Raw genomic sequence first — 18168 nt, forward strand, 5'->3', positions numbered from 1 at the left:
CAGAAATGGAGGTGTCTGCTCCCACACATGCCAGGCTGTTTGGGAAGGTGTGGGAAGGGAGTGAGGCTGCAGCTTGCAGGTCTGGCAGGGACAGGGCTCGGCTCTGGGACAGGACAGCCTGGCTGGCCCTGCAGCCCAAGCCAGAGGCTGTGGTCCAGCTCTGGGGAGCATCTATGGTGGGCAGTGGTGGGGAAGGCGGGTGCATGGATGTGGCAGAAGCTTTGTCAGCTGCACAGGGAATGGGTCTGGTACTCTGCCTGGTTTCCTCCTCGTCCCTCTGAGCCTCGCTAACCCAGTCCTGTTGTCTGCTGTGTCCACAGGTGAGCCAGCTGAGCAGGCACTTCAACATACGGCCCTTCTCATTAAAGAAGCCCACACCAGATTGACTAGGAGTGGAGGAAGAGAAAATCAGCTTGCAGTCTGCAGAAGTACTGTAAATAACTGCTGCAAATACCTGTAAATACTTCAACCATCACCACAGATCTAAACCTTTCCTCTGGACGGACATCAGGGCAAAGTACGCACGGTATCCAGTGCAGCCAGGGCAGGACTGGTACGGGGCAGCCTCCACTGCTGTTCGATGCATGCAAGCTTTGAGTTTTGGGTGACATTGGACGAGGAGGGTCGCCTTTCAGGTTACTGTTACTGTATATTAGACCAGCTGAATGTTCCCAGTGAGACCTCCAACTCCAGCTCTCCCTCAGGTGAAGCCAGTTAGGGGATGCAAATGGCTTTTTCTGAGCAAAGCATCTTGACCTGTCACCAAACCAAGTGTAACAGCTGATTTCTGCAAAGTCAGGGGAACACCTTGGTGGTTGGGGGTGTTCCTGTCTGTCCCTAATCCTTCTGGACAGCCCTTGGCTTGGGCTGGTACTTACAGAGCAGGTGGTGACAGTTGTCCCACGTTCTGTCCTGCACTCACCAATTTGGGTAAATACTTGCACGTTTATTTTTTTAAAAGGAAAAAAAGAGAACAACTGACAAAACTTCTATAATTTCTCCTTAGGGGGGTTAGAAATCAGGGCTCAGTTTCCTGTAAAAGTGGGAAGGCGGCTTCCACCTCCCCTGTTTGAGCTCTGGGTACGTAGGACCACATCTCGACCATGTTCCTATATGCCCATGTGTGTTTTCCACCCGGGAGTGAAGTTTGGGCTCTGATTGGCAGAAGGAAGTGGCTTACACCGACCTAAATCCCCTCTCATCCTACCAGAACAAACTTGATGTTGCAGGTGGGCCCTGCTTGCACACTGCCACAGCCTCTTCTTCCACAGCAACGCAGCCTTGCCCATCGCCTTTCCCAACGGACCATCAACGGCCTCAAATCCACCACTTCTCCAAGCATGATCAGGGCACACGTGGGGAAGAGAAAGTTGGGTGAAGGTGAAGCCAGGGTATGGACTCCAGGGCAGCTTAAGATGGTTTCTTAGGGTATGGCTATTGCAGAAAGATGAAGCAACAAGACATGGACATGAAAAGTGATGGAACAAGGGTGCAGCACATCCCAACCTGTTTCCGCCTGTGCAAAGTGCCAGTTGGTGGCACCTCTGACCTACCCGGGGCTGGCAGCAGGGTTCCTCAGAAGAGAAGAATTTGTGCAGCACAGGGAGCTTCACTGTCACCCTTCAGAGCATCTTCTAAGGCCTGTGTCCATGTGGCTGTTCAGTTTGCCTGGGCAAAGAGGGGAAGTTGGTGATATTTCCTCATCTTTTTGGAAATACGTGTTGCATCAGTTGTGCACTTTCAGAAAGCTCACAGGCATGTGTGTGTGGTGGTGTCCTTTCCAAATATCACTAGATTTTCTAAACCATTGTCCCCGGCATGTCTCATCCAGGGATACATTTGTTTACTGTCCATTTGCGAAAGACAGGTTGGCATCGATTTATTTTTGTTTTCTTTAAACTTGTTTTTGCCATTGAGTTAGAGTGGGGTGGTGAAGACTGAATGCTGATTTTCTTTTCTTTTCACTTTATTTAACGAAGACCTGTGCTTGAATGAAGAGTGTAGCTTAAACCCAGGCTCTGGAAAGGCTGCATCCGGAAGCGAACAAGCACAGCCGATTGTGCATATGTAATCTACCACGGGAACAAGGTTGTTTATACACTGATTATTGAACAGTGTGGCTCACAGAAGCTTGATCACAGCGTTTTCCTTCTGCAGGTGAAGACTCCTGCTTTAGGAAACCTTCCAACCCTAACTATTCAATGCTTTTTCTGTTGTAAATTGGAATCTTCATCGTGCAGACTATGAGACTTGAAATCTCGAGGTGAGCTCATGCGTTCAGGGTTGCTTGGTCATGGTACGCCCTGCGAGGAGCGAGCTGGCACGTTCAGCCAGGCTGACATCATGGGAGGACCCAGCTGAATGTCTGTGTGTCCGTATGGCTGTGATGTTTCTGGGAAGACTTGCTCATCCAGAAAGGGGGCAAATTCAGAATTTATTTAATAAAGCAGACCTTTACGTATTTCCTGATGTTGTACAGAAACAAAACCCTAAGTGTACAAATGAATTGAATTGCGCTTGAATTTTTGACTCTTTGCTATTTAATGAGATAAAATTATGAAGGGATATAAATTTAAGTTGCTCTCACGCAAGAATTACAGGAAGTCTTAAAATGGTATGCAAAGCTTATCTATGGGCTGTGTTCAGATAGCAAAATTGCGTTAGCAGCACTGCAAAAAGTGGAGGTCGGGTGATTTAATTCCTAGGATTGTGTTTGCAGGACTGGGGAATAACCGAGCTGCTCCCTTGGGCTTCCACCTTGAGGGCTGAGGACCCCAGCCTGGAGCTTGCCTTGTCCAGTCTCCTCCCCCTTGCATTACTGGGCCAGGGCTAATGCTGTGAGGTGTCTGATATTAAATCTTGGGACGTTGCTTTGTCTCTGTAATGCACTGTATGTCTGTTGTCTGTGAGCTGCCGTGCTTCGCAGCACTTAATGTACCCTGAAAAAACCCTTTGGGAAGTTAAACATGGAAGCAGGGCTTCCTCTCTCAAATCCTGCCAATACTCATGCTGTAGGAGAAATATCTCTTAAAAACTGGAACCACTTCCTATCTGCACAGGCTTTGTCTTTGGAGAGTCCTGTTTTTTTGGTGCCTTAATTTACTGCACCGTGAAGCTAGAAATATATCTTCTTAAGTCAGCGCTGGGAAGCAGCTTTGCCTGTTGCTGTGCCAGCAGGCTTGTGGCAGAGCAGACCCGACCTCAGTGCACACAGAACTCTGTTCCTGACTCAGGGAGGTTCATTTCTGCCTCTGGATCCTGGGGCGTAGTGAAAATGAATAGAAACACCAAACCATCTTGCCGTGGTGGGGTGTGGCATCCTGAGAAACAAACTGTTTATTAATAATAATGGGTTTAAGTCTTAAGAATAAATTTATTCCTTCCTTGCTAGCAGCATCTGAGGGTACTCGTGTTCCTGTAGTGGTTTCTTGCCTTGGCTTGACTCTTTCCTTGCCATGGGATGTGTTCCTGGGGTTGGACAGGACCGCACAGGATGTGCACTTGCTCCTCAGCTTCTGTCTGATACTGGAGAGCTGATCTGTGTTGTCTCTTCTTCCAGGGAGAGTGTTAATCGTATTTTCCTAATTAGTGATGGCCCTGCTGAGTTAATAACAGGACTGTCTTACTCTCTCCTAAATGGGTTTTGCACATGTTGTCTTGATACAGAGTATTACCAGGAAAAATCCTCTCCAGGGAGGTGTGCGGTCCTGCAAGACCCACTGGGATGCTGGTCTCCGGCCTCCAACTCCAGGCAGGTCCGTGTGCTGTGGGAAGAGATGGCCAGCTCCTCCTGGTCCCCCTTGCATCGTGGCTGGTCAGCCCTTGCTCTGAAGTAGGTTTTGGTGGGAGCTTGGGGCGTACCAGTGTGTAAGCACAGGCCCTACGTAGCCGAGGTGCAGAGGCAGCCTCTCTTGCAGCCTTTTTCATCTCAGTCTTGTGATTCCTATCACAGCTCCTCTCTCTGTGCAGATCCAGAGACTTCGTGCAGGGATTCAGAAGCTGAGGGTGATGTGCAGGTTTGGGGGTTTCCTGGGGTTTGGGTAAAAGCAGCCTTTGCACTAAAAGCAATGTTTTACAAGTACAAACGCTGCCCTGCGAGCCTACAAACACCAAGCGCCTGCACGCTGTGTCTGCGCCACAATGAACTCTCTTCTCCACTTGGTCACTGAGGGCTCACAGTGGGCTCCCCTCTCACAAATGTCACCCATCTGATACAGGTGGCTTTGCTCGAGACAGGGGGGCAGCATGTTGTATGCATGAGCTTCTAAGGCTCTGGAAATTTATTTTTAAGCTCCTTAAATAGAGCTGGCCTGATGCTACCTCCTGGGTGCATTGAGGATCTGCAGTTCATAGTCTGAGAGCTGTTTTGATCTTAGATCAGTTCCAGCAGGGTCCCTCAACTCTTCTCCCCTGACAGCGTCTGTGCCTGCTTGTGGTAGATCTGGAAAGTCTCCAGAGAAGCAATATTGTTGGGAAATTAGCTCAGATCTCTTCTTTTGTGTACACAGATCCAGGGGAACAGTTGATTTTTGTGCAAACAATCTGTAGCTGAGCTCTGGTCACTTTAGTTGATGGCAAAACTCTGTGTGGGCTTTCTGTATCCTTCCCAAACTTGCAGGAACATCCCTGAAACTGAGTCTCGTTTCCCGTTGTCCCTGGACCCTTCAGTCCAACAGTGTTCCCCCTTCCATACTCTACCCCAGAATCTGTGAGAGCAGTGGGTCAGTCTTGCTGCGGTGTCATGGCCAGTGGTGGAGAGAGACAGAGCTGGTCAGCCAGAAGTTCCTCTACTCTTTGCTGTTCTATCATGGACCTACAGTCCTTGTGTGAGGTTCCAAACTTGAGTCCCCCTGCTTTTGCCCACTTATTCTGCCTCACTGCACTTCCAAAGCGGTGGCCGAGAGGATGTGGAGGCTGCTCTTGGTGGGTCATGGTGTTATGCTGACCTCTTTGTTTCTGGAAATGGTCTCTGTTAGTTTGTAGAAGACCCGTTGGCCCATCCAGGTATGGTCAGACCTGGCTTGAAAGGTCTCTAGGCTGGGCTCTGAGGAAGCAGCCAGAGCATCACTGCCCCCGGAGCAGAGGCTCTTGGTGAAATTTGCCACTGTTCATTTCAGCCAGTGGTATCTGGTGGCTGCTTGGGAGGAGCTGGTGCTGTGCTTCAGGTTCGAGACCTCATTGACCAGAATCTTCTGCCTGACTCCTACCAGGCAGTGTTTCAGGCTGCCTTGCTCCCCTCCCTCAAGCTTTGAGCTCAGGTGGAGTTTGGTTTTGGTAGTGGTTCATGTTGTGTGGGCACCGGCCCCTTCTGGAAGAAGAGGGGCCTGGATTGGCTTTGGCTTTGGCCATAGAATCATGGAATGGTTTGGGTTGGAAGAGACCTCAAAGCCCATCCAGTTTCACCTTTGTCACGGGCAGGGACACCTCCCACTGCATCAGTTTCCTCCAAGCCCCAGCCATCCTGGCCTTGAACACCTCCAGGGGTGGGGCAGACATGATTTCTCTAGGCAACCTGGACCAGTGCCTCCCACCCTTCTGGTCTTCTGAGTGCTGCATCAGTGTCTCTTCCAGCTGTAACCCTGCACACAGAGGCAAAAGGAAGGCAGCAGCGTCAAACCCATCCCACAGAGATGGGGTGAGCCAGGGCATTTCAGACTCAATTCTTACCTCTGAGTGGTTTTGCAAACAGATCCGGCCCTCTGCATCCTACTGGTATTCTGGCAGGACAGGGAGCTTCTCTGCGACCCTGTGGAGAATTTTCCAAGACCTGTGCCTGTGTGGCTGTACAGGGAAGAGAAGGATTTGGTGATGGTGCCTTGTCCTTCTGGAAATAAGTACAAAGGCTTTAATTGGATTCTGCAGTTTGATCACTGGTGCTCGGTGCCATGGGGGCTGTGGAACAATGCAGGGGGAGACGTGCTTGTTGCTTGTGCTGCTGTTGTGGTTTGGTTCTGTCCCTTCCCCATTGCACCTTCCCGAGGACCCATGCTCAGCAGGAACTGGGCTTCTCTGGCTCCTGGGGGGCTCTGCCAGGCTCCCCACTGTGGCCAAGCAAGCTCAGTGGCACAGGGTGGCCCCTAACCAGAGATCAGAAGAATCAGCCTGGCTGGGATCCGTGGTCCTGGTAATGCTGTGGTCCAGGGACCCCAATCGCTTCCCTGGAGCCCCGTCGCTGGGAGCTGAGGTACTGCAGTGTGTGTGAATTCCCGTCTGTTAAATGCTATTACTGAAATATTTATTGTGTCGAAACCAAACAAAATGAAAAAAACCGTAAGATCATAAGATCTATTAAAGCTCAGTAAAGAATAACATTTTTCAAGCCTTTTAATGAAATTTGTCTCTTTTTTATGTGCAGGCAGCCCAGCGCAGGGGTGCAGGTTTGGGCAGTGGAGCCCAGGCTGGAGCTGCAGCCTCACTAGGAGCAACTGTGCTTGCCCTGGCATGGGTGGAAAAGGTCCTGGAGTGATGTATTTTGCTTATCCACCACGCCAGGCTGGGGTTGTGGTGCTCAGTGAGGCTGCAGGGAAGGGAGCTGAGTGGGGAGAACAGGGCAACGTGGATGTTTCTCCAGCCAGAGGCATCGCAGTGGGGATGGGGTCTGCCCCACTGCAGCCCTGGCTGGGCTGGGTCTGAGGGCACTGATACACAGTGCCCAAACTTTCAGGGAGCTCAACTTTGTCCAGGCCAACTTTAACCTGCCTTTAGAATCTTGAGAGACTGGTTTGTGTAGAAATGGACCTTTAAAACTCATCCAGTCCAATCACTGCGGTGAGCAGGGAGATCCCCAACCAGATCAGGTTGCTCAGAGCCCCATCCAACCTGGCCTCGAGTGTTTCCAGGGAGGGGGCAGCCACCACTTCTCTGGGCAACCTGGGCTGCTGCCTCCCCACCCTCAGTGTAAAAAATGTCTGCTTTATATCTCATTTCAGTCTCCCCTATTTCAGCTCATAACTGTTCCCCTTCATCCTATCCCTGCACTCCCTGATCAAGAGCCCCTCCCCAGCTTTCCTGGAGCCCCTTTCAGTACTGGAGGCTGCTCTAAGGTCTCAACAGAGCCTTCTCTTCTCCAGGCTTAACAACTCCCAACCCTCTCAGCCTTCTCACATGGGAGGTGCTCCAGCCCTTGGATCATCTCTGTGGCCTCCTCTGGACTCGCTCCAACTGATCCATGTCCTTCCCATGCTGAGGAATCCAGAACTGGGTGCAGGGCTCCAGGTGGGATCTCTCCAGAGCTGAGGGGCAGAATCCCACCCTCGCCCTGCTGGTCCCACTGCTTTGGATGCAGCCCAGGACACAGTTTGGCTTTCTGGGCTGTCAGGCTCATTTCCAGTTTTTCAACCCCCCAGCATCCCAAATCTTTCTCTGTGGGGCCGCTCTCCATCCCTTCATCCCCCAGCCTATGCTGATACCAGAGGTTGCCCCGACCCAGGTGCAGGACCTTGCACCTGACCTTGTTGAACTTCATGATGTTCACGTGGTCCCGATTCTCCAGCTTTTCCAGGTCCCTCTGGATGCTGTCCTGACACTCACAAGGGTCAATGGCACCACTCAGCTCGGTGTCATCTGCAAACTCACTGAGGCTGCACTTGATGCCAACACCCATGTCATTGATGAAGATGTTAAACAGCACTGGTCCCAGGATGGACTCCTAAGGGACCTGGAGGTTTACAGGACGTGAGTAAGCAGCCACCGTGGTGCTGGGCTGGGGGACCTCAGAGCAGCACGTGGGACATGGGGTGAGGGCAGAGACGGTGGCTCTGGGACAGATGCTGTACTGGGAGCAGAGGAGGAGGCTACAGGCTGGAAGCAAAGATTTGAGCAGAACCCTGGAACCCCATGGCCTCTTCCCATGCCCTGGGCCACGCGCTTTCCCTCTGGGCTAAAACCTAGGTGTATTTAAACAATGACTCGTCCTTTATGAGCCATCTTGATGGCTTCCTCTAAGAGGATTGTTGCGGTAGGTGTAATATACTTAAGGGATTGTTAATAACAATAGCGTTTCGGCAGCGCATCGTGTGCCAGCAGCACAGGCTGCTCTCACGGGCTGTTTGGATCTCGGCTTTACAGGACTACGTTCTCTGTAAATCAAACTTTATGAGGTTATTGGGAAAGAAAACACAGGAGCCAGCCACGTGGCACATTTGCCCACCTTTGGACTCACTGGGGTGCATCCAGCACAGCACATCCAAGTCCTGATAAGACCTGGGGCTGCAGGTGGCAGCCTGTGGCACTGAGTAATTCATAGAATCAGAATAGAATCATGGAATGGTTTCGGTGGGAAAGGACCTAAAAGCCCATCCAGTTCCAGCCCCCTGCCAGGCTGAATAACTCCAACTCTCTCAGCCTGTCCTCGTACAGGAGGTGCTACAGTCCTTGGATCATCTCCATGGCCTCCTCTGGACTTGCTCCAACAGATCCACATCCTTCCTGTGCTGAGGACTCCAGACCTGGACCCAGGGCTCCAGGTGGGATATCACCGGCGCGGAGCAGAGGGGCAGAATTCCCTCCCTGGCCCTGCTGGTCCCACTGCTTTGAATGCAGCCCGGGACACGGTTTGGCTTTCTGGGCTGCAAGCCAGGTTGTCCGCTCCTGTTGAGCTTCTCAACCACCAGCACCCCCAGCTGATGGACCTGCAGAAGCCTCTATTATTCTTCGCATCCCTTGCAAATGTGCAGGGGATCCCTTGCAGATGTGATGGCCTCTCATTCACTTTTGTTTTGGGGCACAGAAGGAAAGCACGTGGAGAGGCAGAATCAGGCATGGAACCAGAGAGGCACAAGACCCCAATGTGTGGAAGAGGCCAAGGGAGGTGAGTAACCTGCAGGGCTTGCAGAGAGCAAGGGATGCCCAGGAGATGCCCACTGATTTCTACTCATGCACCCCAGGAATTCAAGGACGCGGTAGAGAACCCGCAAATGAAAGCCGATTTTTATTAACTGATTAAACCAGTGGCATCCTGAAACCCTCCCCGAGATCTCATTTATTCCATGAGGCTCTTGCACACTGAGGGAGGTGGCTTTTCAACAGCTGAACGTTGCAGGGAGCTAAGGAAAGAGCCCTCCCCTTATATACACAGCAAGAAAGACTCCAGCCGCAATGCCTATCAACCCAAATGAATTAAACTGGGAGCTAACACTATGTCAGAGACCCCAGCTCCCTGTGAGCCCCTGGGGATGTCCCACCACCACCTCCCAAATGGTAAACTTGGGAAGCTGTTTGAGCTGCTGGATGCTTGGCTGCCTCTGGCAGAGCTATGGGCAGGGCAGGGGCTGCCCCTTGCACAATCCCGGGGCTCTCTGCAAGACCAGGGAGGCTGTTGGGCTTGATGCCTGGTGTCCCCATGGTGGGAAGGTCTCCTTCACCGAGGACAGTGACTTTCAGAGCCGTGAGTGGAGCAGGGACAGTGCTGGGAGCAGGGAGAGGTGTTGGGGCCACTCTGTGCCCTCCCCAGGTTTCCCAGGTCCCTGCTTCATCCTTCTTTCTGAATATCCCTCCCATGAGCCTTTCAGGAATGCTCCCACAGCTCCAGCGATGCAGCCCCGGCTCTCCCTCTCCTTCCCCTGGGTGGGCGGCTGAGCTCCCCAGGAGGGCACCAGCCACAGTCCCAGTCGGCAAAGGGCTCTGAGACCCCCAAACCTGGTTGCCCCGCAGGAGCCAGCTGGGCACCTCCACCAGCCCTGGTGAAGGATGCACAGCTTTGGGATCAATGCCCTCCTCCAGCCCCATTTCTCTGGGATTAAAGCCACGAATGGGACCCACAGAGGAGAAGTGCAAAAGAGCAAGCCCAGCAGCAGGGAGGAGATGTTCCCTGAAGCTGCTGAGAGGCTGCGGGCAGGAGAAGGGCACGGGGCTGGGGAAGGCTGCAACGTGGGGCTGGGGACGAGCAGGAGGCTCCTACACTTCATGCTCCCAGCAGCTTCTTGACCATGTAGCCTGGCATGCTGTAGAGGAACAGGGCGACCATGAAGAGGAGCAGCAGGGCCAGCACGATTTTGATGATGAGCCACTTGTAGCGTGTGCAGATGAGGTATTTGATGGACTTGAGCGGGTTCAGGAACCAGATGAAGGATGTGTCCGGGCGGCTGCAGGGGAAGCAAATACCCACGGTTAATGCCAACTCCATGGAGAAGGGACTCGCAGCTGGCAGGGCAACAATAGCCATGGTGGGAAAAGAGAGGGGCAGGATTTTCAGCCCTGGGAGGGGCTGCACAGTGTGAAACAGGAGGATCAGAAGGGTGGTCAAGAGGAGCCAGAATGCCCTGTGCCAGACGGAGTAATGCAGGTCCATGAGAGAGTGTGGGGATTCCAGTTGAAGCTGGAATCTGGTGGTGAAGACCAGAGGAAAGGAGGAGGTGGTGGGAGGCCAAGGAAAGGGCATGGGGTCAAGAAGAGAGGAAGAAGAGTAAAAAAAGCAGCAGGGCAGTGAATAGCAGGCAATGGGGTAAACCAGTAGTGATGGCTCTGCCCTTAAGCGTTGTTCCTGCATCCTCCAGTGCAATCCCTCCTCACATCCCCATGTCTGGCTCCTTCCGCAGTGTCTCCCCTCCAGCTCCTCCCAGAAGCCCAAGTGCCTACTGAGGAGTGAGGTTTCCAACTTACTTGGGCTTCTCCAGCGGATCAGGCTCATTGCGAGCCAGCCCGGCAGGGGATTTCTCTGCCTCCTCTGCTGTCAGAAGGTGCAGTTCAGCCTCAACTTTCCCCTGCAGAGAGAGAGAGTTGCTGAGACCTAAGCAATGCTTCCCACCTCAGCCCCTCAAGACATGGTGACAGAGGGGACCAGAGGGGACCGAGGCAAGTGTCAGGGGTGGAGGGTGCCTGCAAAGAGCAGCCCACAGGATGCTAAACCCCTCCCTTTTCCCCTTCCTTACGGTGATCTCCAGCTCATCGTTCTCATCTCTGGCCACGAATGGCCACCAGCCCTTCACCCGCTTCTGCTTGAAGATGGAGATCATGGGCAGATCTGCCTCGTTCGTCACCATCTCCAGGCTGCACTGTTTCGATGTCTTGGCTCCCCGGGGGAAGCGGTTCAGGTCCAGCTCGATGGCCCCTGGCAGGAGAAAAGGGAGCACAGATGTTGGCATCCCAAAAATGCTGAGTCCTTGGCTGGAGGTGGGCTGGGCCAGCATGTCCTGTCTTGGAAGGCAAGTTTGAACTACCTCTGGGAAATAAAAATCTCCCATCTTTGCCTCAGGAGCAGACAAGGGCTCTCATCCTACCTGCTCTTACCAGCAGCATCTGAAAAGGTTTGTAGGATGTTGTGGACTTGAGGAGCAAGACTGCTCTTCTAGGTTCTGTTCCTGTATAGGCTTCATCTCATCCCACCCTGCTCCCTACTTCTCCAGCCACGTGCTCCCTCCGGGCTGCCCCCTACTCACCGAGGAAATCGTCAGCCGAGAAGTGATCAGCATCCCAGACCTGCAGGGTGAGGCGAGCTGGGATCTTGTACTCTGTCTCGTCCCAGGAGAACATGGACTCCTTCTTGGAGATGACGATCTTCTCCTCTGCCATCAGGTAGTCAAAGGGGAAGATGTAGCGCCAGTTGAAGTTGCCTTCACCAGTGAGTGAGTGGTAGTGGACATCTGTGTCCTGCTTGTCCTCCTGCTGACCCTTCAGCCACCTGCAGGTCCCAGAGGGGTGGCACGTTACAGGAGAGAGGGAAGGCACAGGACCATCCTGTGCATGCGGCCAGGATGTCTCCAGGACAGACTGGAGGACTTAAAAGGTATGAGCAACAGGCTGGGGTTCCTCAAATCACAGCAGCAGCATCTCCAAGGGGTGGCATGAGCAAACAGAAGGGTTGGAGAGCAAGAAATGCAAGTGGGTTGTAAGCCATCTTTCTCTGGACAGGGAGATGTTGAAGAGGTGGATCAGAACAAGGAGCATCGCTAGGGAGTCTGGCGCGGAGCATGCTGGAAGGATGTCCCCATCCCACACTGGTGAAGCAGACAGGCCCAGGGGAGAGACCTGTAGATTCTAGAGACCTGTGGTCTCTGTAGAGACCTTCTCACTCTACCACGAGATAGTTTGGCTTCCCCTAACAGCAGGTCTCCATCTGGGTCTGTGCTGGTCGCCAGAAGCTCCCAGTGTCAAGGCACATCTATCCAAGCCCACCAGAGCTGTTCGTGCCCAGCTGCAGGCTCTGCTCCAATCTCCAATGAAAGGAACTAAAATGCCTGGCTGAGATGGGCATCACATCACTGGAGACAGGGGAACCAGCCCTGCCACCCTGGGAGATAGGGTGGCCATGCCCACCTCACCATTACTTGCACTCATACCCTCAGTTTTCTAGCTCCCGTGAGAAGGATTCCCCGAGCAAAAGGGACAGGGAGGATGGACCATACCAGCGAGTCCAGGCCCCAAGGGAACACAACCTTGTTTTAAAGACTGAGTGCCCCCCAGCCCCTTTGTCTGATGGGCCAGGACAACTCTGTTCCCCAGGGTGCTCTCAGATTTTTGTGTTTGCATACAGCAGGGACACAACTCCATGCTCAGTGCAGGGCTGTCCACTCTGAGTGTGCCGATGTCCTGCTTTGCTCCATAAAACACAAGGGTGAAGTGATCCTCCACCATGCAGATGCTGGAGCATCTCAGATTCAGAGCCACTGCAGAAAACTCCCTAGGCTGGCAGGACTTGAGATGCCAAAAGAGACTCAGTTTTCTGAGAGAAACACAAGGTGGAAGCAGAGGAGACCTGGCCTGAGCTGGTGAGGCCACAGAGGAAGCACCGAGCAGTTTAACAGCCTGGTGGGAAGTCACTGCATCATCAGCCACCAGTCTGAAATGTGGTTGCATTGGTTTGAGGTCCTGTAAAGAATGGGGCTGTGGGTCCTCTCATCTCTGCAGGGGTGAATTCTGGAAGGGTTTTTCCCCTACTGCTGGGTGAGAGTGAGGTGGAGATGGGAACTAACCATAACTTGGCTCCAGATGCTGGAATCTGAGGTTGCAGGGCTGAAACACCAAGCAAGGGCACCAGGACAAGGTCAAAAAGGGAAGAGGGGCAGACGGGACCAAGCAGCAAGGCTTCAGCCATTACCCCCTGACATAGATGTCAGACATCTTCTCTCCCACCAGGAAAGCATCATCTTCCAAAACCACCTCATCGGTGTTCCAGACAATAACCCGCAGCTCAAAGCTGGGTGGTCAGGCCAGGCACACAGAGCAGGTTGTGCAGCCAAAAGAGAGAGATGGAGAGGCAAAAAACACAGCACAGAAGACAAAGGCAGCGTTGGCGCTATCGGACTCAATGTCGTACTCTCTGCCCTGCTCCAAACCCACCCCGGAGACCCCAGCAAGAAGCAGAGGAGGTGGCACTTCACACCGCGCTCTACCTACCCCCTGACAAAAATGTCACTGGATTTCTCGCCAGTGAAGTAGTCATCGTCCTCCAGGATGACCTCGTCTGTGTTCCACACTATCACTCTAAGCTCATATCTGGCAGGAGGAAGGGAGACAAGGAGGTGAGGCACAGCGGGAGGAAAAAGGGAAGGTGGGATTGGGGTGACGCTGCCAGGAATCAGGACCAGGCACTGCGATGGCAGGGAACCGCTCACAGGAATCTCATCTGAGGCATCATGATCCAAGATCCCACCAAGATCCCCAGTGCCATCCCTGCATCCCAGCATTGGAAGTAGGAAAAGAGGTCCAAGGGCACAGTCTAGCAGGGTAAGGCAGGGCTAGGAGGGATGTCACGGGAAGAAATGTCTGTTTTCTCTCTAAATGGGTTGGAAGAGGGAACAGTGGGAAGGGAAGAACCCTATCACACTGCCTGTTGCCTGCTCTGTCCTGCTTGGATTGACCAGCTGTGTCCCAATAGCCTTTCCCACCTTGGGCTCCAGCCATCACCTCCAAAATGTCCACACCTATCGCCCACACTGGATCTTGTCTCCTCAGCAGCAGACTTTCCCAGTGCTTGCTGTCTCCCTTCTCGGCATGTGATCTCTGCTAAGCACCACGTTTTGGGGCAGGAACAGAACCCCACAGGGAACCTCTAAACTGCCTGGGGATGCTTTGCCCTGGGCTAACCCTGCCCCTGCCTTGGAGAAGGACAGGACTGAGTGCCCTGGTTTTCCCCTGCTCTGTGCTGGGAACAACTTAAATTTCCTAGTTTAGACACATGAGAGACATCAGGAGCTGCAGGGAATGGAACAGGCAAGATACCACCCTTCAGGAGAAGCTCTAAAAAGGGAATACATCTCTTAAGGATTCCAGTCTTGGGATCTGTGGAAATGCCAGCATGGTTGAGGAGCCTAGGCCTCTGGAGCAGCAGCAGGAGAGGGGAGAAGCCGGGTTCCATTCCTCGGCTTGAGTTTTCAATAGCTTTCATGGAAGGGTTTGGGTAGGAAGGGACCTCAAAGCCCATCCAATTCCAGCCTCCTACCATGGGCAGGGACACCTCCCACTGGATCAGGATGCTCAAAGCCTTGAACACCTCCAGGGATGGGGCAGTCACCACTTCTCTGGGAAACCTGGGCCAGGGCCTCCCCACCCTCACAGCAAAACATTTCTTCCCAAGATCTCATCTCAACCTCCCCTCTTTCAGCTTCAAATCATTCCCCCTCATCCCATCCCTGCCCTCCCTGATCCAAAGCCCCTCCTGAGCTTTCCTGGAGCCCCTTTCCACACTGAAAGGCTGCTCTAAAGTCACCCTGGAGCCTTCTCTTCTCCGGGCTGGACAACTCCAACTCTCTCTCATGAGAGGTGCTCTAGCCCTCAAATCATTTTTGTGACCTCTTCTGGACTCGCCCTAACATATCCAGGTTCTTTTCCCTGGGGCTGGTTGGCTCCTTACTTCTTGGGTTTCCTGGGAGAAATATCAATGGCAGGGCCAGGCGCTGGCATGTCCATGGGGAACATGTCCACCCACATCTCCAGACGACCCTGCAAGGTTGAAGACATGCAGTCAGCTCCCTATGTAACCTTCCTTGTGCCTTGCCCACCCAGCAGTTTCTTCCCCCCAGCTGCTCTTGCCCTTCAACATCGGTCTGGCCACGCTAGATGTGGGGCAGGGTCTGCAGCACTGAACCCTGCCAGATGTGGAGCAGGGCAGGGTTCCCCCATGTCAGGAGTCCTTTTCCACCCTCTGCAGCAGCATCTCAGAGCACGGTGCGATGCCAAGATAGAATCATAGAATCACCAGGTTGGAAGAGACCCACCGGATCATCGAGTCCAACCATTCCCATCAACCACTAAACCATGTCCCTCAGCACCTCATCCACCCGTCCCTTAAACACCTCCAGGGAAGGTGACTCAACCACCTCCCTGGGCAGCCTCCAACAGTGCCCAATGACTCTTTCTGTGAAAAATTTTTTCTTAATGTTCAGCCTAAACCTCCCTTGGTGGAGCTTGAGGCCATTCCCTCTTGTCCTGTCCCCTGTCACTTGGGAGAAGAGCCCAGCACCCTCCTCTCCACAACCTCCTTTTAGGTAGTTGTGGAGAGCAATGAGGTCTCCCCTCAGCCTCCATGCACCGGCATGGGGGGAGTTAGGGGACCGGGGAAGTTAGGGGACCAAGGGACTTGGGGGTATGAAACGGATGCAGGATGGAGCAGGAGAGGCACTGAAGATTTAGTCTGCTAGGTTCAACAGGCAACTGCTAGGGCTGTTGATGCCCAAGCGCCGCTCTTTGCGGGTTGCCTCCACAACAAGGTGGGTTACGGCTGCTCTGCCCTGCTGACATCTCCACTCCCTGCTTGGAGGCTCTGCAGGTCCTGCAGCATGGGCTGCCTCCACCTCTTCTCTGGGACTTTTGAGGACCTGCTCGATGCCTGGCTTGTCGGGGTTCAGCAGTGGGCGCGTCTCCACATGCTCAGGGACCAGCTTGCAGCCTGCCCGAGGGATGTCCTCCCAGTGGCGCAGCACGGCCAGGGCCAGGTGTTCATCCGTCTGCTTCTTCTGACCTGTGAGGGGAAAGGGAGGGCTGAGCTTGGAGAATTGGGCTGGGACAGCAAACAACTTCATTCTTCTACCCCTCCTCCAAGGGAGAATTTCCCACTAGCTACTCCTCTCCATTTCCTTGCGTACACTTTGTCCTTCAGCCAACACTTCCAAACTCCTCTCTTTCTCCTCTTTCTAACCCCAGTCACTTACAGAAGGTCCAGATCTCCTGCCAGTCTGCATTCTCTCAAGCTGAACAAGCTCCGTATCCATTGCCCATGTTCTCCTCCTCTGCACCCTCCCTGGCCCACCTTCATCTTTCTTGAGCACATATGAGTGCTTTGGAACATCACCATTGTCCAGGGATGCAGTTACATGGAGAATGGCTTCCTAAATCCTGGAAAGGGCAGGATGGGTTGTCTTGACTGCTCCTTGGGCATACACTTCCAGGAGGAAGTTTCCAAAGGCAGTTTAGGTGATGCTATGCCATAGAATCATAGAATCATGGAATGGTTTGGGTTGGAAAGGACTTCAAAGCTCATGCAGTTCAAATCCCTGCCATGGGCAGGGACACCTCCCACTGGATCAAGTTGCTCCAAGCCCCATCCAACCTGGCCTCAAACACCTCCAGGGATGGGGCAGCCACCACGTCTCTGGGCAACCTGGGCCAGGGCCTCCCCACCCTCACAGGAAAACATTTCTTTCCAGGATCTCATCTCCATCTCCCCTCTTTCGGCTGAAAACAATTCCCCTCATCCTACCCCTGCACTCCATACCATGGATGCCCACAATCAATTCTGAGAGCAACCCACTGGCCTGGATGGTCTGAAAGACACTGTCTAACTGGTCACAGACTCAAAGGTCCATTTAAGGTGATGGATGAAGAGTGACTGCAGTGCTGCTTTAGGGTAATGAGGCCACTGCATCTCCCTACAATCCTGGATGGTGAGGGGCCACCCCAGATCCCTGCTGCCCTCCCACAACCTCCATCCCATCGGCAGGTACCATTTTCATCCTCAATCTCTGTGGGGCCAGTGAAGACCCTGTTGGCAACTTTCACTCTTCCTCCTGGCCCAAAGTGCGGCCCATCCACCTTGCCCTCTTTGCACAGCTTGGACAGGATTTGGGAGGGCTTCATGGGGTCACGCCAGGTGTTATAACCATGTCTGTGAACAGGACGGCAAGGTCAGTGACATAGTAGTAAGATTAGGAGGAAAAAGATGGTTTCATTCCCCTCTGCCAGCAAATCAAATGCTACTGTCATGAAGGACTCGGGGAAAGGAGCTGAGGCAGCAAATGTGAAATGTAAGAGAGGATGAGGACTGTCTGTGCCCTCTCCCTACACTGTGCCAACACCCTTCCACCCCAGCCACTTTGCTCTGTGTTGACTCAGACCCCAAATTTCCAGTACAGTCCACTTGACTCCTGACGCTCCGCATTGTTTCTTTGGCCTTGCTGCTACTTCAGCTCTGGCCACATCCCTCCATCCAGTCATAGAACTATGGAATGGTTTGAGTGGGAAGGGACCTCAAAGCCCATCTAGTTCCAACCCCCCTGCCATGGGCAGGAACACCTCCCACTGGATCAGGTTGCTCAAAGCCCCATCCAACCTGGCCTTGAACACCTCCAGGGATGGGGCAGCCACCCCTTCTCTGGGCAATCTGGGCCAGGGCCTCCCCACCCTCACAGGGGAACATTTCTTCCCAAGATCTCATCTCAATCTCCCCTCTTGCAGCTGAAAACCATTCCCCCTCGTCCTGTACCCTGCACTTCCTGATCAAGAGCCCCTCCCCAACTTTCCTGGAGCCCCTTTCTGTACTGGAATGAAGTTCCACCAATGCCTCTCGGTCCCTTCCTCCTGAGCTCCTTTCAGCCCACTCTGCTGCTGTGCTGGGTACAAAACCTCTCCTAAAAGTGAGGGAACAGCACAAAGTCCTCCACTAGCAGACAATAAATGAGGGGGAATCCTGCAGGAGATCTAGGCTTGGTGTGGAAGATAAGACAGGCGCGGGTCCAGGAGGAAGGCTGGGCAGGGAAAGCTTTGCTCATACATGGAGTAAGTCTGCGACACCCCACAAGTAGCTCGGTGCTTGCTGTAATAGCGGTTCTCCAGGTCAATCTTGGTCTCTCCTATGAGGTCGTCGGTCCCCACCAAATCCCAGTCATACACTGCCACTGTCAGCATGGACTCCATGGGGAAGGTGGCCTCGATGTCAAAGGATCTAGGAGAGGAAAAGCAGGTGAGAAGAAAGAGAAAAGCTGTTGAAGGGTTTGGCTGCTGCTCAAGGCAGACACA

General features: G+C 53.3%; 2 protein-coding genes and 1 long non-coding RNA gene across 12 annotated transcripts in view; 2 read left to right on the forward strand and 1 right to left on the reverse strand.

Moving 5' to 3' along the window:
* The window catches only part of SELENOI (selenoprotein I), a 36009-nt gene extending 29700 nt beyond the window's left edge, over nt 1-6309 (forward strand). Inside the window, exon 10 of one of the 2 annotated variants that reach the window (XM_069850708.1) lies at nt 321-6309. In XM_069850708.1, the coding sequence (XP_069706809.1) occupies nt 321-437 (117 nt within the window). In that variant the 3' untranslated portion in view covers nt 438-6309. The remainder of the gene's footprint in view (nt 1-320) is intronic. The other variant, XM_069850709.1, reaches the window with a different exon arrangement.
* A 1981-nt stretch (nt 6310-8290) lies between these two features.
* Nucleotides 8291-8962, forward strand: LOC138717549 (uncharacterized). Its single transcript, XR_011336897.1, has 2 exons — nt 8291-8465; nt 8729-8962. It is a non-coding gene; the product is annotated as an uncharacterized lncRNA (long non-coding RNA).
* A 601-nt stretch (nt 8963-9563) lies between these two features.
* The window catches only part of OTOF (otoferlin), a 106823-nt gene continuing 98218 nt past the window's right edge, over nt 9564-18168 (reverse strand). For all 9 annotated transcript variants that reach the window (XM_069850594.1, XM_069850593.1, XM_069850598.1 and 6 more), the window contains 9 exons: nt 17924-18094; nt 16878-17038; nt 15753-15895; nt 14789-14877; nt 13333-13431; nt 11376-11617; nt 10869-11047; nt 10600-10700; nt 9564-10082 (listed from right to left, as the gene is read on the reverse strand). In XM_069850594.1, coding sequence (XP_069706695.1) covers nt 9902-10082; nt 10600-10700; nt 10869-11047; nt 11376-11617; nt 13333-13431; nt 14789-14877; nt 15753-15895; nt 16878-17038; nt 17924-18094 — 1366 coding nt within the window. In that variant the 3' untranslated portion in view covers nt 9564-9901. The remainder of the gene's footprint in view (nt 10083-10599; nt 10701-10868; nt 11048-11375; nt 11618-13332; nt 13432-14788; nt 14878-15752; nt 15896-16877; nt 17039-17923; nt 18095-18168) is intronic.

The sequence above is a fragment of the Phaenicophaeus curvirostris genome, chromosome 2, assembly GCF_032191515.1.
Source record: "Phaenicophaeus curvirostris isolate KB17595 chromosome 2, BPBGC_Pcur_1.0, whole genome shotgun sequence".
In the NCBI taxonomy this organism is placed as follows: domain Eukaryota; kingdom Metazoa; phylum Chordata; class Aves; order Cuculiformes; family Cuculidae; genus Phaenicophaeus; species Phaenicophaeus curvirostris.